Genomic DNA, 24,731 nt, shown 5'->3' with positions numbered 1-24,731 from the left:
TCTATGGTTGTCTCTGATTGGCCGCTCTGTTGTTGTCTCTGATTGGCCGCTCTATTGTTGTCTCTGATTGGCTGCTCTATGGTTGTCTCTGATTGGCCGCTCTGTTGTTGTCTCTGATTGGCTGCTCTATGGTTGTCCCTGATTGGCCCCTCTATTGTTGTCTATGATTGGCTGCTCTATGGTTGTCTCTGATTGGCCGCTCTTATCCCTAGTCTTTCCTTGGTTAAATTTATAATAAGTCTAAATTTTGTTTTATCTGTTGTTCAGTTGATCTCCACTCTGAAAGCGCTGATTTCCATTGGTCGGAGCTGAGTGATGTGGGGCTGCTCCTGTTGCCGGGCGGATTCTGGTTCATCCTGTTCTCTCAGCAGAGTGAGACCAGACTGACGAAACGATTTAAACTGTAGAGGAGAGAAGAGATCGCTGAGGTTCACCTGAAACAGAGAAAAATGAAAATAAAAACCAGTAAAAACGAGGAAAAAGGACAATAAGACAGAGGGAGGATTTTAGACAACATCAACTCTAAATCAAAGTTTAAAACACTGTAAAAAACTGTAAATTATCTTAACTTTAATCAGTAAACAGATCGGCTGTTAGTTCAAAAAGTTAAATTATTGAAGAAATGAAACAGAAATATATGTTTTTGATCAATGTGCCTGTTTACCTCCTCGTGCACGCTCCACGTGCACTGTAATGATGGTGGGGGGGCGGAGCTACAGTCAAAGCCCTTCCTGTGTAGGAGTAAAGCTACTTCCTGTGAGGGACTTTCTGCTTTCTGTTTATCAAAAAACCAAATAAATAAAAAGAAAATCAGAAAAATAAAAAGACAATGACAAACAAAAATAAGGACAAAACAAACAACGAGAAATTTTCAAAACAACGGATAAAAAACAAACAAACAAACAGACAACTAACAGAAAGATTAAAATAAACAAACAATGGAAAAACCAACAAATAAATAAATAAAAGTCTAAACTCTGGAACTTTCTTTATTCCAGTAAACACCTATGAACCGGGCTTTCTGATTGGTTCCCGTGTCCAGGTGTGTCCTCACCTGAGCGTCCTCCAGTGTCCTCAGGTTCAACAGGTGAACGTCACACGGCAAAGAGGAGCGGAGGGGCAGGAAGGGGCGGAGCTTAGGCAGCTGGCTGCTGATTGGGGTAACCATGGTGATCGGTGGGTGGCAGAGAGAGAGCGAGGTGAGGTGGGCGAGCAAGGACAGGTGTTCTATTGTGGCTCCTCCCACTTCCTGTAAAAAAAAATAAAAGCAGATAAAAATATGAACCACACCTCCATGACGTCATCCCCCGCCTCCACCTTAGTCTGGTCCAGACCCTGCCCCCACCTTAGTCTGGTCCAGACCCTGCCCCCACCTTAGTCTGGTCCAGACCCTGCCCCCACCTCAGTCTGGTCCAGACCCTGCCCCCACCTCAGTCTGGGCCAAAACCCGGCCCCCACCTTATTCTGGTCCAGACCCCGCCCCCACTTTAATCTGGTCCAGACCCCTCCCCACCTTAGTCCGGTCCACCCGGTCCTCCAGCAGCAGCTGGTAGAGGCTGGCGGTCAGCTTGTTGTCGGTGACGCCCTGACCCAGGCCGCGGTTATCATCCTGCTGCAGACGGCGGTCCAGCACCACCTCCAGCTCACCTGCAGAGGTCAGAGGTCAACAAATAGATAGGGGAGGAGCTTTAACGGTGAGAAACGTCTGTGATCTGAGCCGTGGTTAAATATCTAAATTCACAGTTTGTTCCAAAATAACAGAAAAAAATCTGACTTTCAACTGAGTCTGCTGATCTTTAAAACTTTAAACACTTAAACTGACAAAAAAAACTAAAAAGTAGAGCTGAGAGAGAAAAAGAAACAATGAAATTATAAAACATTAAACAGGATGAAAACAAAAATAATTACAAAAATAAAACATCTACAGCAAAACTAAATATGACTTTTAATTCACAGAAACTGATGATTGTAGTTTAATAATATATGATATATATAAGTATATAGAATATAATTCAATACAACACAATAAAATAGAACACAATGTAACATTATACAATATAATAAAATAATCTGATGTAAAATCAAGAAATAAAATGCAATGTCTTGAATATGATAAAATATAAACAAATATATAATATAAAGTAATGTATTAAAATGCTATAAAATCTAAAATTGAAGCATAATATATCAAAATATCTTAATGTTATATAATAAACAATTGTACTATACTAAAATATAACAATATTATAAAATATTATAGTTCATTATAATTAAATATGTCACAATATAATAAGGATAAATAATCTAAATAATAACTCAGAGATTAAAATGATAATGTCATCAGTGTTCCAGGTGGACGGGCTCACCTGGCCGTAGCGCGGCGACGGCCAGACTCTGAGCCGACAGCAGAGACAGACGAGACGTTGAGTCCTGGATGAACGCCGCCGAGGTCATCGGGTAAAAATTGGCCTGCAGGGGGAGCTTCGCCAGAGTCCGCCGCTGCTGCATCTGCACCGATAAACCAATAAGGGATCAATAACCAATCAGTAATCAATCAGTGAAAGACCAAAGATCAATCAGAAAACCTTTGAACTGATCAGACATGTGACATAAATGCTACGACATCATCATGACATCACTAAGCCCTGTGACATCACTGAGCGCTGTGGCACCTGATTGGACAGTGACCGTACCTGGAAACCATTGAGGTCGGTGAAGAAACGGTTACCGTTGTTGACGTCACTGACGAGCCTCATGACAAGCTCTCGGTTGACCTCTGACCTGATGTCAACTACGTTAGACATCTCCAGGGATCTCCCAGCGTGTCCTGGGGCAGACACAGACAGAAGGCTTTTATTTGAAATGATTCACTGGAAGAAGTGGTGTGTTTCAGTGATTTGCAACAAAATTAGGACAACAGGAATAAATTTGACTTTACTGAGCATGCTCGAGGCAGAAGTATGAACCTGATCAATTTTATTTGCTCAAAATACCGTGCTCAGGGCAGACTTTAACGGCCTGACAGACCATGCTCAGGGCAGACTTTAACGGCCTGACAGACCGTGCTCAGGGCAGACTTTAACGGCCTGACAGACCGTGCTCAGGGCAGACTTTAACGGCCTGACAGACTGGGCTCAGGGCAGACTTTAACAGCCTATCAGACTGTGCCCAGGGCAGAACTGTGGGTGTGTCTCTGGTTACCTTCCAGGTGGTAGAGGCGGACCGTGTGTGTGAAGTGTCTATAAAAGGAAGTGATGTCAGAGAAGACTGGACCTCTGGAGACCCGGATCAGGGGGGGCTCAGAGGGCGAGTAAACCTGCAAGAGAGAGAGGATGATCATTGCTTATGATCGTTAACTTCCTGAGCTCTGATTGGTCCGGGCTCTGCTCTCACCTGGGCTCCCTCTGGTCCCGGCAGGAAAAGGTACGCTCCGCTCTTATCCCGGTTTGACGTGGTCCCGTACCACAGGAACTGGACCTGGATCTGACGGACCAGACCAGACTGGAGGCGGAGCTTCTACATTTCAAAATAAAAGAGAAAAATTAAATGTCTCCCAGTTTATTTATGGAACCTTCTAAAAATTCAATATAGCTGAGACAGGGACCAAAAACAGATGAGACCAGGACCCTATCCTGGGACCAGGACCTGATCCTGGAACAGGGACCCTATCCTGGGACCAGAATGTGGAGGACTCTGGTCTCTGTTTATGGATGCCTGCTGTGCCCACTGAGCTAAACTCCATCTTACTGTCTTTTATTTTGAAAGTCTGACCTGCAGGAAGCCTGTCTCAGAGGAAGCCCATATTTGGACGTGCTTGTTGCTGAGTGACAGGGGGGCGTCGGCCTCGGCTCCCTCCAGCAGAAACATCTTAAAGTGTTCAGACCTGACCGATGGCAGGTTACCACGACGACTGAAGGTGTACTGAACCCGGTGGGCGGAGCCTTCTGAGGCTTTGGTCACATGATAAACGACCAGGGACAGAGGAGGAAGTTCAGCCAGGAAGTCGAGCTGGAGGAGGAAATACAGACAGATGTTTAAAAGCTCCGCCTCCTGCTGAGTTGCTAGAGAAGAGCTCTGATTGGACAACCACCTGGAAAGCTTCTGTAGAGGCTTGGCCTGGCTCCGCCCACACTGCAGAGATCTGTGCAGCTATTGGTCGACCTGTTTCAGCGTCAACAACCTGGACATCTGGAGAGTCGACAACAACGCTGACGACGGAGGAACGGAGCTGTTCAGACGGGTTGAAGACGACCAGGGACCTGGAAGCACATCATCGATACCCGATCGATAGAGAGAATCAATAACCAATCAGTAATCAATATGATCGTTAGAGAGGATCAATAACCAATCAGTAATCAATATGATCGTTAGAGAGGGTCAATAACCAATCAGTAATCAATATGATCGTTAGAGAGGATCAATAATCAATCAGTAATCAATATGATCGATAGAGAGAATCAATAACCAATCAGTAATCAATATGATCGTTAGAGAGGATCAATAACCAATCAGTAATCAATATGATCGTTAGAGAGGATCAATAACCAATCAGTAATCAATATGATCGTTAGAGAGGATCAATAACCAATCAGTAATCAATATGATCATTAGAGAGGATCAATAACCAATCAGTAATCAATAGCACCAATCAGCAGCGTGGCCTCTCTTATTTCTGACTGCATTGGTTCATTTAACCAGGTAATTCCCACTGAGCTGAGATCTCTCTGGCCAAGAGGTCAGCAGGACCCTTCATAATCAATAATACGTTTCAGTGTCAGATCACAACAACAGGTTAAAAACAAACTTTAGAGAGTGCGCAGGTGTTTGCAGGTAAAGTGCTGGAAAATGACTCAGAAACAAATCTATGAACACAGGCACTGCTCTGAGGTTTTACGATGTCTGTCGTTTAAGGCTGAACGAAATGCTCCAAGTGAAATGAGTTCAGGCAATTTGAAGTCAGTCTGGAGAGGTCCATGCCGAGGGGCGGCAAAACCGAACGCTTTTCCCCCCAGCAGCCCTGACACGAGGAACGAGCAGATGGACAACGCCGCTAGAGCGCGAGGCATAGTGGCTTTCAGTTCTTTGAAGAAGAGCACATAAATAAGAAGGAGCCAGGCCAAGAAGAGCCTTATAAGTTAGAGTCAGCCAGTGAGTGTAGCTGCGAGCGCTCAGAGAGGGCCAGCCAGCTCTGGTATAGAGTTCACAGTGATGAGTGAGTCGACTACAACCAGGGACTAACCTCAGCGCACAGTGATAAACAACATTCAGAGACTGTAGACATTTAGCTGAAGTGGTCACATAAGGAACATCACCATAATCCAGCCGTGGTAGAAACGTTGCAGGTAAAAGGTATTTTAGAGCTCTGAGAGAGAAGCAGGACTTGTTTCTGTAATAGAAACCTAGTTTAACCCTGAGTTTGGAGACCAAACCGGTAACATGAGCTTTGAAAGAAAGCTCAGGATCAAGAAAACCCAGATATTTATAGATGGACACAGCTCAGTGGGAACACCCTGTGAGGTTAAGATAGTGGGGATGGTGCAGGGATGATCGAACGCCCGTTCCAGACTGGGAGCGTGTTTTCTGCTTGCGTGTGTCACGTGTGTCAGCTCCGGCTCCTGCCGGTGCGGCTTTCACACGGGGGGAGTTTGCTGCGTGTCAGCCTGCTCTCAAAGCCCTGTCCTTCCTCACCAGTTTTACCAGAATAAACCCCTACATGCTTATTGATTCAGCGTATTGAGGAAGTTTGTCGGGAACTATTCAAAATAAAAGCATTCTACAAGTAAACGGAGTTTCTCTACAGAAATACTAAACCGGGCTTTTACTTTGAAAAGCACAAACCAGAAAAGCACTCATAGGTGTTTGTGTTTCCTGTGACATATTCTACCGGTGTGGAGACAGAAAGCTTCACTAGTAGATCTTTACAGAACAACTTTATCAAACAGGAGCATTTAAGCTGGTGGCCTTCCTCAGGGTTATCCAGAAACACCCTGTCAACATTTCTATGCGTATATTTGCCAAAATAGGCAAGACTTTGAGTCTCTGAACTCTCCCCACCTGAGCCGGACGTACCAGCCGCACGAGACGCGACACACATGCAGGCAGTCCAAGAGCCCTGACTTCTAAACACAATCAAACCGAAAACCCACACGTCGCAGTCGAGACGCACACATCACGCTCCCCGTCTGAAACGGGCCGAAGGTCTGTAAGAAGGTAAAACCCTGGACTGGACTGGACTGGACTGGACTGGACTGGACTGGACTGGACTGGACTGGACTAGAGGACTGGACTGGACTAGACTGTAGTACTGTACTGGACTGGACTGTAGGACTGGACTGGACTGGACTGTAGGACTGGACTGGACTATACTGGACTGGACTATACTGGACTGGACTGGACTGGACTATACTAGACTGGACTGGACTGGACTGGACTATACTGGACTGGACTGGACTGGACTGGACTGGACTATACTGGACTGGACTGGACTGGACTGGACTATACTGGACTGGACTGGACTGGACTGGACTGGACTGGACTGGAGGACTGGACTGGACTGGACTGGAGGACTGGACTGGACTGGACTGGACTGGACTGGACTGGAGGACTGGACTATACTGGACTGGACTGGACTGGACTGGACTGGAGGACTGGACTGGACTGTCCTGGACTGGACTATACTGGACTGGACTGGACTGGAGGACTGGACTATACTGGACTGGACTGGACTGGACTGGACTGGACTGGACTATACTGGACTGGACTGGACTGGACTATACTGGACTGGACTGGACTGGACTGGACTGGACTGGACTGGACTGGAGGACTGGACTGGACTAGACTGTAGTACTGTACTGGACTGGACTGTAAACTGGACTGGACTGGACTGGACTGGACTGTAGGACTGGACTGGACTGGAGGACTGGACTGGAATGGAGGACTGAACTGGACTAGACTGTAGTACTGTACTGGACTGGACTGTAGGACTGGACTGGAGGACTGGACTGGACTGGAGGACTGGACTGGAGGACTGGACTGGACTAGACTGTAGTACTGTACTGGACTGGACTGTAGGACTGGACTGGACTGGACTGGACTGTAGGACTGGACTGGACTGGAGGACTGGACTGGAATGGAGGACTGGACTGGAATGGAGGACTGGACCGGACTAGACTGTAGTACTGTACTGGACTGGACTGTAGGATTGGACTGGAGGACTGGACTGGAATGGAGGACTGGACTGGAATGGAGGACTGGACTGGACTAGACTGTAGTACTGTACTGGACTGGACTGTAGGACTGGACTGGACTGGAGGACTGGACTGGAATGGAGGACTGGACTGGAATGGAGGACTGGACCGGACTAGACTGTAGTACTGTACTGGACTGGACTGTAGGACTGGACTGGAGGACTGGACTGGAATGGAGGACTGGACTGGAATGGAGGACTGGACTGGACTAGACTGTAGTACTGTACTGGACTGGACTGTAGGACTGGACTGGAGTGGACCAGACCCAGGTGAGTCTCCAGTGGACTCCACTGTAAGGTCCTCTGATAAAGTGCACCTCAGAGGCTCCGCCCCCTCTCACCTGGGCTGGTCAGAGATCTTCACCTTCGTCTTCTGAGGTAGAGAGTCGTGTCCTGATATCACCTCCTCCTGAAACACAGTTAGGATTATTGATTATTGATCAGTGATTGATTATTGATTATTGCTTCGTCTGTGATTGATTATTGTTGATCAGTGATGGATTATTGATTATTGATAATCAGCGATTGATTATTGCTTGGTCAGTGATTGATTATTGCTTGGTCAGTGATTGATTATTGATTATTGTTGATCATTGATTATTGCTTGGTCAGTGATTGATTATTGATTATTGCTTGGTCAGTGATTGATTATTGATTATTGTTGATCATTGATTGATTATTGCTTGGTCAGTGATTGATTATTGATTATTGCTTGGTCAGTGATTGATTATTGATTATTGTTGATCATTGATTGATTATTGCTTGGTCAGTGATTGATAATGGATTATTGTTGATCATTGATTGATTATTGCTTGGTCAGTGATTGATTATTGATTTTTGTTGATCAGTGATTGATTATTGTTGATCAGTGATGGATTATTGATTATTGATAATCAGCGATTGATTATTGCTTGATCAGTGATTGATTATTGCTTGGTCAGTGATTGATTATTGCTTATTCAGTGATTGATTTTTGATTATTGCTTGATCAGTGATTGATTATTCAGTGATTGATTATTGATTATTGCTTGATCAGTGATTGATTATTCAGTGATTGATTATTGATTATTGCTTGGTTAGTGATTGATTATTGCTTGGTCAGTGATTGATTATTGCTTGGTCAGTGATTGATTATTGATTATTGTTGATCATTGATTGATTATTGCTTGGTCAGTGATTGATTATTGCTTGGTCAGTGATTGATTATTGATTATTGTTGATCATTGATTGATTATTGCTTGGTCAGTGATTGATTATTGATTTTTGTTGATCAGTGATTGATTATTGATTATTGTTGATCATTGATTGATTATTGCTTGGTCAGTGATTGATTATTGATTATTGTTATTCATTGATTGATTATTGCTTGGTCAGTGATTGATTATTGTTGATCATTGATTGATTATTGCTTGATCAGTGATTGATTATTGATGATCAGTGAATGATTATTGTTGATCAGTGATTGATTATTGATGATCAGTGATTGATTATCGTTGATCGGTGATTGATTATTGCCTGATCAGCAATGGATTATTGCTTGATCAGTGATTGATTATTGATTATTGCTTGATCAGTGATTGATTATTGATTATTGCTTGATCAGTGATTGATTATTGTTGATCAGTGATTGATTATTGCCTGATCAGCAATGGATTATTGCTTGATCAGTGATTGATTATTGATTATTGCTTGATCAGTGATTGATCACCCTCTTATTTAAGTTCATGTGTTTAAACGTTTAAAACCTTTACATTGTAAAAAATATGCTCTCATAACAGGATAAAATGTGATGGGGTCTGAAGTCACCGTTTCCATGAAGGGTTTTGATTGGTCGTGATGGTACTGGCTCTTGTCCAATAAGATAAGCCAGTGGGCGGAGCTCTGCAGCACCTTTCTCAGGTTGATGATGGCATGAAACAATCTGTAAGATAAAGTTTGTTTAAAATCTTCCCAAAAATTATTTTATTTAATTAAAGCAGATTCTCTATAAATGTCTATTCTAATCAACTTTAATCAAAGTTTAGAAAACAGGGTTTTATTATGATTTATTCATTATTTTACCAGCATTCATCCTAGGCACACACTGTAAAAAATGACACTAAAAACTACAACAAAGGAAACACACTGTAAAAAATGACAACTAAAAACGACAACATAGGAAACACACTGTAAAAAATGACAACTAAAAACGACAACATAGGGATCACACTGTAAAAAATGACAACTAAAAACTAAAACCTAAGGACCACACTGTAAAAAATGGCACTAAAAACTACAGCTGAGAGACCACACTGTAAAAAATGGCACTAAAAACTACAGCTGAGAGACCACACTGTAAAAAATGATTGGTGATTTAAAGGGTGGATGGGGACGGATGTTAGATGCTAATGCTAAATGAATGAGTATGATGGGAAGCTAATGCTAACTGCTAGTGAGGCAGTACCTGTTACCGTTGCCATCGTGATGCTGTCCTTCAACAGAGAGCATGAAGGGACAAATGAGACAAAACAAGCTAATGCTAAAGGTAGCTTCAGTCAAGAAAATGCTGACATTAGCATGGTTCTGTTAGCTTAGCATTTCACATCTTAACTGATGAATAAAGATTAAATAAATTGTAAATATACAAAAAAGGACAAAAATAGTTTATAAAGACAACAGCTTTATGTTTTATTTCAACATTCACTGAATATTCATATAGCCAAACTCATGCTATCTATGCTAACACAGGCTAAGGCTGGCTACTCACCAGACTGATTCATAGTGCCTTTAAATAAAATCATGTTTACCATACTCCAGGGCTGGGAGAAATGGTCTAGAATAATATTCAGGTAATTATTTGACTTTTCAGGTGACAGCGTCATATCACAGTATTAAAAACTGAAAACCATTAAGATGCTAAAAAGCTAACACAAACTTATTTATCTGCTAAACACATTAGCCTTAATTTACATGTTCTTATGACCTATGCTAACAGGCTAGAATGCTAACAGGCTAGGATGCTAACAGGCTGGGATGCTAATGGGAAGCAGTTACCTGTTGCCGTAGTCCACCACGACAGGGTCGCGGGCGGTGCCGGTGACAGCATCATGATGCTGGAACAGCCCCAAGCTCCTCCTCGCCGCCGTCAGACGTTTAAAGTGATCACGGGCTGGGAAATCAGCGACCAGCTTACCGTCGCCTTGGAAACGCCGCATTTCAGCCAGCGTGAGACTGAAGAGGATTTCCGATGCTCTGAGAAAAATGAGACAATAAAAAAATAAATAAGTAAATAAAGTATATAATAAAGAATATAAATGAAGAAAAAAGAAAAAATTTAAGAGATAAATTTGCTAAAAGGCACAGAATAAAACTGAAAACAATGATTATAAGCAGAAAATAAAACAGTAGTTTTATGAATAAACAATCAAATTAATAAATAAAAAATTGAATAAATAAGTTAAGCAACTAAGTAATTTTATAAATAATACATAAAATTGTCAAAACGTGAAAAAAATTGCAAATAAATAAATAAATAAATAATACATAAGTGAATTATAACACTAAAATTTCTTCAAAGTATAAGAAATTTTCAAATAAAAGTTAAAATATTTAGAAAGAAGAATAAAAATGTCAATAATTGTGCCAAATCTCTATATATTTTTGCTTTACTGTAACGAAAACCTTTTTTTTTTTTTTTGTTTTTTTGTTTTTTAAGATTTATTTTTGGCCTTTTTGCCTTTATTTGACAGGACAGTGGATAGAGTCAGAAACAGGGAAGAGAGCGGGGAGAGACATGCAGGAAATAGTGCCACGGGCCGGATTCACCTGTGTACATGGTGCACGCCTTAACCACTTGACCACCAGCACACCACGAAAACCTTTTTTTTACATTATTTTAAACAGTTGAGACATCAACATGGGCAGCAAGAGCTGAAACCGCCAAGGACATGGTGGAAGTGGCGAGTAGTCAAACCTTCGCTGTCTGAATATTGACAACTTCTTTGTGCAATCAGACAGCGCCCCCTGTGTCTTAGTTTAAATCATATGTAGAGCTGTATTTATTTTAAGTTTACAGGTTTATAAATTTTATTGATCGTCTCTGAATGAAGTCTCTCTCTGGCCCATTAAGACACGCCCCCTACAGGTTCAACCATGGCGTTACCTGAGCGTGGCTTCCAGCGTTCTGTCCAGGCGTTTATAGAACGGTCTGGACGTGTAGTACCCGCTCCAGTAATGGTCGTCTCTGTCGGCGTATGTGAAGAAGTCGCCACGTAACGTGGGTAAGGTCGTTCCTGCAGCACTCAGACGTTTATGAAGAGACAGGAAGTAATCAGAGAGTGTCCCGAAACGAGCCTAAAAGACACGAAGAAGAAGAAAAGACTGAGACAGATCCATGGAGAAGGATCAGTGTTTTTATGGGGAAATTTAACACCACAGAAGAAGAAATCCCCTCTCACTCAGACACAGCTTTATCACTGACCCAGGTGTTTCCCCCCATCAGGCCCCGCCCCCTCACCTTAACGTGCAGCTCTGGGTGTTGGTCGAAGTAGTCAAACAGTTTCTGATAGTTGTCAAACTGAACGTCCCACTCGCTCGACTCCATGTATCTAAAGTCATCACCGAGGGGAACGAGGAGGACCGGCGAGCTGAAGAGGCGGGACTTCTGACGGTACTGGTCCAAGAGGAGGACTGCTCTAATTGGATGAGACGTACATGAGAACAGGAGAGGACAGAACGTCAGGATAAGAATACACATAGAAAGGATGGACTCATCACTGGGGGATGATGTCATCTTTATGAGCCTTTTATAGACATTAAAGGATGACATCAAATTAAGGGAATAGGACGGAATGTTTGACAAGCTTTGATGACATCATCATTAAAGGAATAGGACGCAATGTTTAACAAGCTTTAAAGGATGACATCATCATCAAAGGAATAGAATAGAATGTTTAACAAGCTTTAAAGGATGACATCATCATCAAAGGAATAGAATAGAATGTTTAACAAGCTTTAAAGGATGACATCATCATCATCATCAAAGGAATAGGACGGAATGTTTGACAAGCTTTGATGACATCATCATTAAAGGAATAGGATGGAATGTTTTACAAGCTTTAAAGGATGACATCATCATCAAAGGCAGAGGGCAGCTGGTGAAGCTGGGGATGTTGGGAGCGTATTCCCTTCATCTCCACCAAACAGTAGAGATGAAGGTAAACGTAAACTTCCCCTGTTTACTTTTTATTTCTTTATAATGGGGGCGGAGTATTACAAATATGGTGGATGTGCTGACATATCGCCAACCCAGCCAATCAGCTTCTACATTAATTCTACAATTCAAATATAAAGAACTATCCACCATAGCCCCACCCCCTACCCACCTCTCCTTGATGTTCTCCTCTGTGATTGGCTGAGGTGGAATCTTCCACGGACAGCTGACCCGCCTGCCTGGCAGACGATGGAAATCAAACTGACAGCAGACCGCCGGGTTTGGACCGCACGTGTGCGGTACATCATAGCTGTAGAATGGCATCATGTGACATGTGATGTCACTGCGAGGGGAGGAGTCTGGAACACAGGTAGAGGGCAGAGTTTGAGACATGACATAGGTCTGATCTTTGAATAAACCTTTATTTACAGCTCCCTCAGTAGAATTCAGACCTGTTTTCATTTTTAATGTTTCATCCTGACACTAGAGTGGATCATTCTTTATTCTCAGAGTCTGAGGAGGTCATGGTTATTCAGTTCTTCATTAACGGGCCAAACTGGACTGACTGAGGTTCCTCTGAAAGATAATTCACTGCACCATTCAATCAAGGTACCATGGAAACTTAAATCTTTAAAAAAGGGTTGTGACACAATTTCACAATTATTTTTATTTTCCATGTATAAAAATAAAAATAAATAAAATAAGAGCTAACATAAGATTTGTTTTCTGAAGAGTTTTGTTTCTTCGTTACAAAAATATTCAGTAAATAAAGTTTAAATTCAAATTATCCTGGTTTTAAAAGGGTCCTATTTTTCCCAACATTTTCTTATGTTTTTTTTTTTTTTTTTTTTAAGTTTTTAGATTTTTATTTCAGACATGTTTTAAACCATTTTGATCTGGTTCAAGCATAAATACATTTCTATATTTTATTTTTTCGTCTCTCTCTCACTCTCCTCCGTTTCTCTCGCCCTCACTCACCCCAGTTCTGTCGCCATAGAAACTCCAGCGTCTGTTGCCGGGCGAAGTGCTTCTTGACAGAGTAGTGAACTCGCTGTATGACCATGTCCTGGAGCCCCGCCCCCTTTAGCAGGTAGGTCATGGAGGGGGAGTGGCCAAAGGGGTCAATGGCCCACCCCCTGCTCGGATGCACACCTGAACAGGAAGTAGAAAAAAGGGACATCACAGAGGAACAGGAAGTGATGGAGGAGGAAAAGGAAACTGTATTTTTTTAGTGTTGATGAATTCTTCAAAAACAAAAAAACTGAAGTTAAAATATTTTCTATTTAGAGCTGCTGTGAGAAAATAATTAAAAACCTCTGAAAATATGATCATCATCAGCTCTTAAACTTCTAAATATAAATGTAATCATTAACACGGTGAGCAGGAATACACCCTCATGGAGCGCCACATGGGGGCGGAGTCACCCACCCAGGTGTTTCTGCATCCACTGGTGTCCCTCCATCAGCTGATCCAGCAGAGCGAAGTAGTGAGAGTTCGCCTCGTCCGCCATCACCCAGCCACCTGTCACCAGCTCCAACTGACCCGCCTCCAACAGGCTGACCAATCACAGAGCAGTAAAGAGACCAGAGAAGGAGGAGCCAAGAAATACAGGAAACGAATCACAACAGGTCAGCTCTGGAAAGGGGGTCAAAATTTAGACCCTGGTAGTTCTAAAGGGGGTCAAACTTTAGACCCTGGTAGTTCTAAAGGGGGTCAAACTTTGGACCCTGGTAGTCTTAAAGGGGGTCAAACTTTAGACCCTGGTAGTTATAAAGGGGGTCAAACTTTAGACCCTGGTAGTTCTAAAGGGGGTCAAACTTTAGATCCTGCTAGTTCTAAAGGGGGTCAAACTTTGGACCCTGGTAGTTCTAAAGGGGGTCAAACTTTAGACCCTGGTAGTTCTAAAGGGGGTCAAACTTTAGACCCTGGTAGTTCTAAAGGGGGTCAAACTTTGGACCCTGGTAGTCTTAAAGGGGGTCAAACTTTAGACCCTGGTAGTTCTAAAGGGGGTCAAAATTTAGACCCTGGTAGTTCTAAAGGGGGTCAAACTTTAGACCCTGGTAGTTCTAAAGGGGGTCAAACTTTGGACCCTGGTAGTCTTAAAGGGGGTCAAACTTTAGACCCTGGTAGTTATAAAGGGGGTCAAACTTTAGACCCTGGTAGTTCTAAAGGGGGTCAAACTTTAGATCCTGCTAGTCCTAAAGGGGGTCAAACTTTAGACCCTGGTAGTTCTAAAGGGGGTCAAACTTTAGACCCTGGTAGTTCTAAAGGGGGTCAAACTTTAGACCCTGGTAGTCCTAAAGGGGGTCAAACTTTAGACCCTGCTAGTCCTAAAGGGGGTCAAACTTTAGACCCTGGTAGTCCTAAAGGGGGTCAAACTTTAGACCCTGGTAGTCCTAAAGGGGGTCAAACTTTAGACCCTGGTAGTCCTAAAGGGGGTCAAACTTTAGACCCTGGTAGTTCTGAAGGGGGTCAAACTTTAGACCCTGGTATTCCTAAAGGGGGTCAAACTTTAGACCCTGCTAGTCCTAAAGGGGATCAAACTTTAGACCCTGGTAGTTCTAAAGGGGGTCATCATTTAGACCCTGGTAGTCCTAAAGGGGGTCAAACTTTAGACCCTGGTAGTTCTAAAAGTGGTCAGCATTTAGACCCTGGCAGTCCTAACAGGGGTCATCATTTAGACCTTGGTAGTCCTAACGGGGGTCATCTCTTAGACCCTGGGACTTCTAAAGGGGGTTTAACTACAGTCTAGCTCCTTGTTTCATGAGTAAACTAGTCCAGTAAAGCTGACTCTGATTCTGTAATAATGGAGTCATCATAGGGGGCTGATAGTTTAGTGGTCCTCTGTACCTGAACAGCCATCAGGTCAAATCTTCCTGTTATTAGAGAGTTCTGGTCTCACTAGTCTCACTCATAAAAGGCTGTTATTATCATCAGACGTGTTTTTACCGTTTGACCATGTCTCTCCTCTGCTCGTCGATGTCATTCCACCACTTGGAGAAATAACTGATTTCTGCCCAGATCATCTTCCTCCTGATTGATAGAGAACAGATGTCAATCATCCTGCTGCAACTTAGCTCCACCCACACAGAGTCAGATTTTAATGACAGATGCAGAGGTACAGACACGTCCTACAAACAGTTGAACCCATGGATGATTTACACGATTATTGATTTATAAATAAGTGAGAACCTGGTTTATCCCAGAAATCATCTTTGATGTCTAAAACAGATTTCTCTGTATATACCAGGTAAACATGTGGTTATAGGAGCTGTATATACCAGGTAAACATGTGGTAATAGGAGCTGTATATACCAGGTAAACATGTGGTTATAGGAGCTGTATATACCAGGTAAACATGTGGTTACAGGAGCTGTATATACCAGGTAAACATGTGGTTACAGGAGCTGTATATACCAGGTAAACATGTGGTTACAGGAGCTGTATATACCAGGTAAACGTGTGGTAATAGGAGCTGTATATACCAGGTAAACATGTGGTTATAGGAGCTGTATATACCAGGTAAACATGTGGTAATAGGAGCTGTATATACCAGGTAAACATGTGGTTACAGGAGCTGTATATACCAGGTAAACATGTGGTTACAGGAGCTGTATATACCAGGTAAACATGTGGTAATAGGAGCTGTATATACCAGGTAAACATGTGGTAATAGGAGCTGTATATACCAGGTAAACATGTGGTTACAGGAGCTGTATATACCAGGTAAACATGTGGTTACAGGAGCTGTATATACCAGGTAAACATGTGGTAATAGGAGCTGTATATACCAGGTAAACATGTGGTTACAGGAGCTGTATATACCAGGTAAACATGTGGTAATAGGAGCTGTATATACCAGGTAAACATGTGGTTATAGGAGCTGTATATACCAGGTAAACATGTGGTAATAGGAGCTGTATATACCAGGTAAACATGTGGTTATAGGAGCTGTATATACCAGGTAAACATGTGGTTATAGGAGCTGTATATACCAGGTAAACATGTGGTTACAGGAGCTGTATATACCAGGTAAACATGTGGTAATAGGAGCTGTATATACCAGGTAAACATGTGCTTATAGGAGCTGTATATACCAGGTAAACATGTGGTTACAGGAGCTGTATATACCAGGTAAACATGTGGTTATAGGAGCTGTATATACCAGGTAAACATGTGGTTATAGGAGCTGTATATACCAGGTAAACATGTGGTTATAGGAGCTGTATATACCAGGTAAACATGTGGTTATAGGAGCTGTATATACCAGGTAAACATGTGGTTATAGGAGCTGTATATACCAGGTAAACATGTGGTTATAGGAGCTGTATATACCAGGTAAACATGTGGTTATAGGAGCTGTATATAACAGGTAAACATGTGGTTATAGGAGCTGTATATAACAGGTAAACATGTGGTTATAGGAGCTGTATATACCAGGTAAACATGTGGTTATAGGAGCTGTATATACCAGGTAAACATGTGCTTATAGGCGCTGTATATACCAGGTAAACATGTGGTTATAGGCACTGTATATACCAGGTAAACATGTGGTTACAGGAGCTGTATATACCAGGTAAACATGTGGTTATAGGGTATATACCAGGTAAACATGTGGTTATAGGAGCTGTATATACCAGGTAAACATGTGGTTATAGGGTATATACCAGGTAAACATGTGGTTATAGGAGCTGTATATACCAGGTAAACATGTGGTTACAGGAGCTGTATATACCAGGTAAACATGTGGTTACAGGAGCTGTATATACCAGGTAAACATGTGGTTATAGGGTATATACCAGGTAAACATGTGGTTATAGGGTATATACCAGGTAAACATGTGGTTATAGGAGCTGTATATACCAGGTAAACATGTGGTTACAGGAGCTGTATATACCAGGTAAACATGTGGTTATAGGGTATATACCAGGTAAACATGTGGTTATAGGAGCTGTATATACCAGGTAAACATGTGGTTACAGGAGCTGTATATACCAGGTAAACATGTGGTTATAGGGTATATACCAGGTAAACATGTGGTTATAGGGTATATACCAGGTAAACATGTGGTTATAGGAGCTGTATATACCAGGTAAACATGTGGTTACAGGAGCTGTATATACCAGGTAAACATGTGGTTATAGGGTATATACCAGGTAAACATGTGGTTATAGGAGCTGTATATACCAGGTAAACATGTGGTTACAGGAGCTGTATATACCAGGTAAACATGTGGTTATAGGGTATATACCAGGTAAACATGTGGTTATAGGGTATATACCAGGTAAACATGTGGTAAAGAGAGAGTGTGGGGTTACCTGGGGTCAGCGGTGAGTTTGATCAGCATGTTGTCTAGAATGTGTTTGGTCTGGTCCTGGTAGTAGCTGTCGAAGGTCTTCAACCAGCCTGAGACACAGAGAAGATCAGAGTTAGAGGGATGAAAACAGATCAGAAATCTAAATCAACATCATCTCTGAGTGTTCTGACTGATAGTTTTCTTTAATTGCTGACTTTAGACAAACAGGAAATGAACTGGTTCACAAGAGATTAAACCACATTTAAATGCCATTTAAATCGCTCCTCACCAACCACGTTTACAAAAGTTCTCAACTATGTCCTAATATTTGGCAGCAATGGAGGGAAAGGTCCCCAACAGCCCCAGCTTCACAAACATTCCAACCTCTAACTTTAAAGATATCAGTCCTTGAAGTTCATAAAACATTGGGTCCTTTACTTAAAAAGTGACATGCTTGAAAGTTTAAAAATGATCCATCCTTGCCTGAGGATGAGATTGGCCTTTTAAAGAGTATAAAACATTCCATCCTTGCCTTTAAGAATGAGATCAGCCTTTTAAAGTGTATAAAACATTCCATCCTTGTCCTTGAGGATAAGATCAGCCTTTTAAAGTGTATAAAACATTCCATCCTTGTCCTTGAGGATAAGATCAGCCTTTTAAAGTGTATAAAACATTCCATCCTTGCCTCTGAGGAGGAGATCAGCCTTTTAAAGCTTATAAATCATTCAGTGAGTGTATATGAACTTGATGAGTCAGCGCCCTGGTTGGTCTACTGTTGAAAAACTGTGGCTACATGTCACATGACCAGCCTTACCTGGGTCGTTGTGAGAGTGAGGAACCACGAACACCTCTAGCGGCTGATTGTCCCAGTCGTTGTCATGGTAACTGATGTCAAAGCCCTGTTTCCAGGCACCGCCATCAGGGTTGTCAAAGGGTAGGAGGTCGTAGACGTCCAGCAGCTGAACGAACAAACACAGAGTTAAAAAAATAAAGCTTTATCTTTTTTAACGCCACAATGCTAACAGCTGTCAGCATGCTGAGCTTACCTGAACGCCATTCTTTCCGTCCGTCATCTCTTCGGCCAATCGGCAGCCAGGTGGAGGTTCAGCTTTGCTGTGGGCGGGGCTTGAGCTCTTGTTAACCCCTCCCCCTCCTTTCTCCCATGGTGCTTTGTGCTGGAGTAAAGAGTCACGTAACGTAGCAACCAGACGATTGTTGTCGCTAAGGAGACGCTCCAACCTGTCAATCTTCTCCTGGAGGCGGGACAAATCCTGAAAACAGGGATAATGATTGGTTAGAAAAAAAGGGTTAAATCAGACAACTTTAGTTTGTTATGACAGGATGGTTAAAATAACAAACAAACAAACAAAAATGAATGAAACAGTCTTTATTTTAAAAATAAATTAAAGGACAAAAAAAAAAAAAAAACCCAGAGAAAAATATTCCTCAGATCAAAGATTAAACACCTAAATTTAAATAATTTCACCCTAATAAATAAATAAACTCAAAGATTAAACACCTAAATTTAAATAATTTCACCCTAATAAATAAATAAACTCAAAGATTAAACACCTAAATTTAAATAATTTCACCCTAATAAATAAATAAACTCAAATATTAAACACCTAAATTTAAATAATTTCACCCTAATAAATACATAAACTCAAATATTAAACACCTAAATTTAAATAATTTCATCCTAATAAATAAATAAACTCAAATATTAAACACCTAAATTTAAATAATTTCACCCTAATAAATAAATAAACTCAAAGATTAAACACTAAATTTAAATTTAAAAAAGCTAGTACATGAATAAAATCAAAATAAATTAAGCTAATAACAGAAGAGCAAACGGACCAACAGGTAAATCTGAGGTTAGGGCCAGGTCACTGATGACATCACTGATGACATCACTTACCTCGTTCACCATGGGTATCTCCCGGCTCCTCTTTAGCTCCGCCCCCTGCATCAGCTCCAGCATGCGGTACAGTGACATCACAGCCAGGCAGAAGACTCCGCCCACCAGCACAGACAGCAGCTGGCTCCTCTTCATCACTGAGACACAGAGAGAACATCAGACATGGTGCATTATGGGTAATGTAGGCTGACATGTTTACAGATATGAAGATAAAGTGAATTAGGCTACACAGGTGAACCATTCAGGTGAGGTTAGCGTCACTTTGATACCAGAACATTAATATAAAATCTAAATATATTTATACCTATGGAGAACATGGTAGGAACAGACAGCAGATGTTATTTTCAATGATAACTCCTGAAGTGTCTTATTTACACAAACACACTGACAACGTTAATGAGAGTGGATGGAACAGGAGTAAAAGAAAAAGGCTGTGATGAAGATTTAATAACTAATGTTTCATAAACTAAATAAACCATGGGTAGAAAGAGAACATAAACTCTGTATCAGCTGATCTGAATTAGTTAAGTAGTGATGCGTTACAGTGACTCTGTGACAGTAACAGCAACAGTCACTGCAACAGAGTCACTGTAACAGTAACAGTAACTGTAACAGAGTCGCTGTAACAGTTACAGTGACTGTTACAGAGTCACTGTAACAGTAACTAACAGAGTGGCTGTAACAGTTACAGTAACTGTTACAGAGTCACTGTAACAGCAACAGTCACTGTAACAGAGTGGCTGTAACAGTTACAGTGACTGTTACAGAGCCACTGTAACAGCAACAGTCACTGTAACAGAGTGGCTGTAACAGTTACAGTAACTGTTACAGAGTCACTGTAACAGTAACAGTAACTGTAACAGAGTGGCTGTAACAGTTACAGTAACTGTTACAGAGTCACTGTAACAGCAACAGTCACTGTAACAGAGTGGCTGTAACAGTTACAGTGACTGTTACAGAGTCACTGTAACAGCAACAGTCACTGTAACAGAGTGGCTGTAACAGTTACAGTGACTGTTACAGAGTCACTGTAACAGTAACAGTAACTGTAACAGAGTGGCTGTAACAGTTACAGTGACTGTTACAGACTCACTGTAACAGTAACTGTAACAGAGTGGCTGTAACAGTTACAGTGACTGTTACAGAGTCACTGTAACAGTCACTGTAACAGAGTGGCTGTAACAGTTACAGTGACTGTTACAGAGTCACTGTAACAGTAACAGTAACTGTAACAGAGTGGCTGTAACAGTTACAGTTACTGTTACAGAGTCACTGTAACAGTAACAGTAACTGTAACAGAGTGGCTGTAACAGTTACAGTGACTGTTACAGAGTCACTGTAACAGTAACTGTAACAGAGTGGCTGTAACAGTTACAGTGACTGTTACAGAGTCACTGTAACAGTAACAGTCACTGTAACAGAGTGGCTGTAACAGTTACAGTTACTGTTACAGAGTCACTGTAACAGTAACAGTAACTGTAACAGAGTGGCTGTAACAGTTACAGTGACTGTTACAGAGTCACTGTAACAGTCACTGTAACAGAGTGGCTGTAACAGTTACAGTGACTGTTACAGAGTCACTGTAACAGTAACAGTCACTGTAACAGAGTGGCTGTAACAGTTACAGTGACTGTTACAGAGTCACTGTAACAGTAACAGTCACTGTAACAGAGTGGCTGTAACAGTTACAGTGACTGTTACAGAGTCACTGTAACAGCAACAGTCACTGTAACAGAGTGGCTGTAACAGTTACAGTTACTGTTACAGAGTCACTGTAACAGTAACAGTAACTGTAACAGAGTGGCTGTAACAGTTACAGTGACTGTTACAGAGTCACTGTAACAGTAACTGTAACAGAGTGGCTGTAACAGTTACAGTGACTGTTACAGAGTCACTGTAACAGTAACAGTCACTGTAACAGAGTGGCTGTAACAGTTACAGTGACTGTTACAGAGTCACTGTAACAGTAACTGTAACAGAGTGGCTGTAACAGTTACAGTGACTGTTACAGAGTCACTGTAACAGTCACTGTAACAGAGTGGCTGTAACAGTTACAGTGACTGTTACAGAGTCACTGTAACAGTAACAGTCACTGTAACAGAGTGGCTGTAACAGTTACAGTGACTGTTACAGAGTCACTGTAACAGTAACAGTCACTGTAACAGAGTGGCTGTAACAGTTACAGTGACTGTTACAGAGTCACTGTAACAGCAACAGTCACTGTAACAGAGTGGCTGTAACAGTTACAGTGACTGTTACAGAGTCACTGTAACAGTAACTGTAACAGAGTGGCTGTAACAGTTACAGTGACTGTTACAGAGTCACTGTAACAGTAACTGTAACAGAGTGACTGTAACAGTTACAGTGACTGTTACAGAGTCACTGTAACAGTAACAGTAACTGTAACAGAGTGACTGTAACAGTTACAGTGACTGTTACAGAGTCACTGTAACAGTAACTGTAACAGAGTGGCTGTAACAGTTACAGTGACTGTTACAGAGTCACTGTAACAGTAACAGTCACTGTAACAGAGTGGCTGTAACAGTTACAGTGACTGTTACAGAGTCACTGTAACAGTAACTGTAACAGAGTGGCTGTAACAGTTACAGTGACTGTTACAGAGTCACTGTAACAGTCACTGTAACAGAGTGGCTGTAACAGTTACAGTGACTGTTACAGAGTCACTGTAACAGTAACAGTCACTGTAACAGAGTGGCTGTAACAGTTACAGTGACTGTTACAGAGTCACTGTAACAGCAACAGTCACTGTAACAGAGTGGCTGTAACAGTTACAGTGACTGTTACAGAGTCACTGTAACAGTAACTGTAACAGAGTGGCTGTAACAGTTACAGTGACTGTTACAGAGTCACTGTAACAGTAACAGTAACTGTAACAGAGTGACTGTAACAGTTACAGTGACTGTTACAGAGTCACTGTTACAGTAACAGTAACTGTAACAGAGTGACTGTAACAGTTACAGTGACTGTTACAGAGTCACTGTAACAGTAACAGTAACTGTAACAGAGTGACTGTAACAGTTACAGTGACTGTTACAGAGTCACTGTAACAGTTTAACTCTACAGTAATTTTCTTTCTTTTAAACGGTCCCTAGCAGAGTAACGTGTCTGTAATGCTGTTACAGTTACAGAAGTTTACTCATCATGTTAACAGCTCAGTGATGAAGGTTAGTAAACAGTATTGACAGTTAAAACCTGATCCAGGTTTTCCTTGTTTGAACATTTCTGTTCAGGTTTGTCAGAGTAAATGAAACTTCATCTTTATCCTGTTAATGTTTCAGTAGAAAAGTAAATAAATCTGACCTTTGTGTTCACAGTCAGTGGCTGTAGCTGAGCTTTATCCTGTGAACAGATGGAGGTTTTATTTGTTTTACCTGTTGTTTGTCATCCAGGTGGGGTTTATTCAGACCTTTAACACCTGTACTGTTAACCTTTCATACTCTGTTAAAGCTCCAAATATTCAGAATCACATATAGCTCTGTTTCCTCTAATATTCCTGATGAACCACCACACAGGTGTCTGTTCAGACCCGTATAAACTACATTGAAAGGGTTTTCTCTGAGCTTTGACTCCTATTGGAGCAGATTTATGTTAAATCCTGTCATCAACAAACTAAAATAATTCACTTTGAGAACGAGTTTCTGTTTCATTGTTGAATTTCAGGTTGGAGTCAATAAAATGACGTTAATGATAAGATCTTACACTAAAACTATTTTAAACGGAAGATTAAACCGTCTACCATAGGACTGATGTCAGTAGATAAATAATTGACAAAAAGGAAATATTTCTAAAAATGTCCTCTTTTAAATAAACTATGAACCGATGAGGAAGATCAAACTGTCGCAGAGATTAAATTAATCAAACTTTATATTTTATCTCCCCTTACCGAACTTCCGTGTTGCTCAAACAGCCGTTGCTCTCGCGCTCGTGTCTCGTGCCGTTTCTCACACGCTGCGTGACGTCACAGCCTGTCCCCCGTTACCGGGTCAAACAGAAATATAAAAATATAAAAGTTTATAAAAAGCTTAAATAAAAGTTTCTCCGTTTATTGGTCCCTCTGCAGCGCGTACTCAAGCTGCAGCTGCGCCTGCGCAGTGCCGCTTGTTTTGTTTCCGGTTTGGTTCAGCTGACTCAGCTCTGCAGGGTCAGCATTTCCGGTGAGAAAAGTCAGAGAACTGGTAAGAAAAAAAAACTGGAGTTTATCAGGATTATGAAGAGATAAAAAACAGATTTAGATTTAAATAAAGTTTATATTCACGCATTCATCATTACTATTAGATATTAATTATATTTGCTGTTTATTTCTTCATTTATTAAACTTTTATTTTGTTGATCTCTGGTCTTTTTGTTTTTTTCAGTTTTTATTTTGCTGCTTTTATAACTTTAAAACACTTACTAAACTTCTAGAAACTCTAACTCAGAGTTTGTTGGTCTAAAATAATTTTTATTTTTTACAAAGACAAACCTCAGAGATGGAGTTTATTTACAACACAGGCTTTTGATCCTAAAGGAGGGCTTTTATTCTGAAAACAGGAAATACTGCTTTAGCTTCAGGGAGAAAAAGAGGAAAGTTCTATGTGACCTTTGACCCCCGGGGCTCAAACTAGACTGGCAAGATTACCTGGAGCTTGAGGTGTAACTGGGGAGTGAAACTGTGGGCTGTACCTTTAATGTGGTAACCATGGCAACAACAGGACTCTTCACAGCCATGTCTGAGACTCAGACCAGGATTTACCAGGACCGGAGCAGGACTGAGACCAGAGTCTAGGACTGAGACCAGAGTCTAGAGGAGTCTAGGACTGAGACCAGAGTCTAGAGGAGTCTAGGACTGAGACCAGAGTCTAGAGGAGTCTAGCACTGAGACCAGAGTCTAGAGGAGTCTAGGGCTGAGACCAGAGTCTAGAGGAGTCTAGGACTGAGACCAGAGTCTAGAGGAGTCTAGGGCTGAGACCAGAGTCTAGAGGAGTCTAGGGCTGAGACCAGAGTCTAGAGGAGTCTAGGACTGAGACCAGAGTCTAGAGGAGTCCAGGACTAAAACCAGAGTCTAGAGAAGTCTGAG

The 24,731-nt window shown here is 41.6% G+C and overlaps 1 protein-coding gene across 2 annotated transcripts; it reads right to left on the bottom strand.

The window, feature by feature from the left end:
- On the bottom strand, nt 1-23,767 carry man2a1 (mannosidase, alpha, class 2A, member 1). Of its 2 annotated transcripts, XM_041810160.1 has the most exons (25): nt 23,559-23,767; nt 22,976-23,014; nt 19,655-19,791; nt 18,780-19,004; nt 18,548-18,692; nt 17,756-17,843; nt 15,387-15,470; nt 13,866-13,993; nt 13,416-13,589; nt 12,610-12,796; nt 11,742-11,919; nt 11,388-11,578; nt 10,280-10,477; nt 9,053-9,167; nt 7,588-7,655; nt 4,091-4,259; nt 3,772-4,008; nt 3,394-3,516; nt 3,202-3,316; nt 2,694-2,827; nt 2,367-2,508; nt 1,514-1,647; nt 1,055-1,249; nt 665-775; nt 1-434 (listed from the first exon to the last, which is right to left on the bottom strand). In XM_041810160.1, the coding sequence occupies exons 3-25, from the start codon at nt 19,787-19,789 to the stop codon at nt 264-266; spliced, it is 3,447 nt and encodes a 1,148-aa protein (XP_041666094.1). In that variant the 5' UTR covers nt 19,790-19,791; nt 22,976-23,014; nt 23,559-23,767; the 3' UTR covers nt 1-263. The 2 variants fall into 2 exon arrangements, with proteins under 2 accessions (XP_041666094.1, XP_041666093.1); XM_041810159.1 differs by lacking the exon at nt 22,976-23,014.
- Between the last annotated feature and the right edge of the window lie 964 nt (nt 23,768-24,731).

Source organism: Cheilinus undulatus, linkage group 17 (genome assembly GCF_018320785.1).
Source record: "Cheilinus undulatus linkage group 17, ASM1832078v1, whole genome shotgun sequence".
Lineage (NCBI taxonomy): Eukaryota > Metazoa > Chordata > Actinopteri > Labriformes > Labridae > Cheilinus > Cheilinus undulatus.
The sequence above is the reverse complement of the archived record's forward strand: the minus strand, read 5'-3'. Positions and strand labels throughout refer to the sequence as shown.

Excerpts from the sequence above, each read along its gene's own strand:
- man2a1 (XM_041810160.1), bottom strand. The coding sequence starts at position 19,789 with ATGAAGAGGAGCCAGCTGCTGTCTGTGCTGGTGGGCGGAGTCTTCTGC. Across the intron at positions 7,656-9,052 it reads CAAAACCCTTCATGGAAACG|GAGGAGGTGATATCAGGACA; the intron begins GTGACTTCAGAC and ends ACTGTGTTTCAG. Across the intron at positions 4,260-7,587 it reads AAGATCTCTGACCAGCCCAG|GTCCCTGGTCGTCTTCAACC; the intron begins GTGAGAGGGGGC and ends ATGTGCTTCCAG.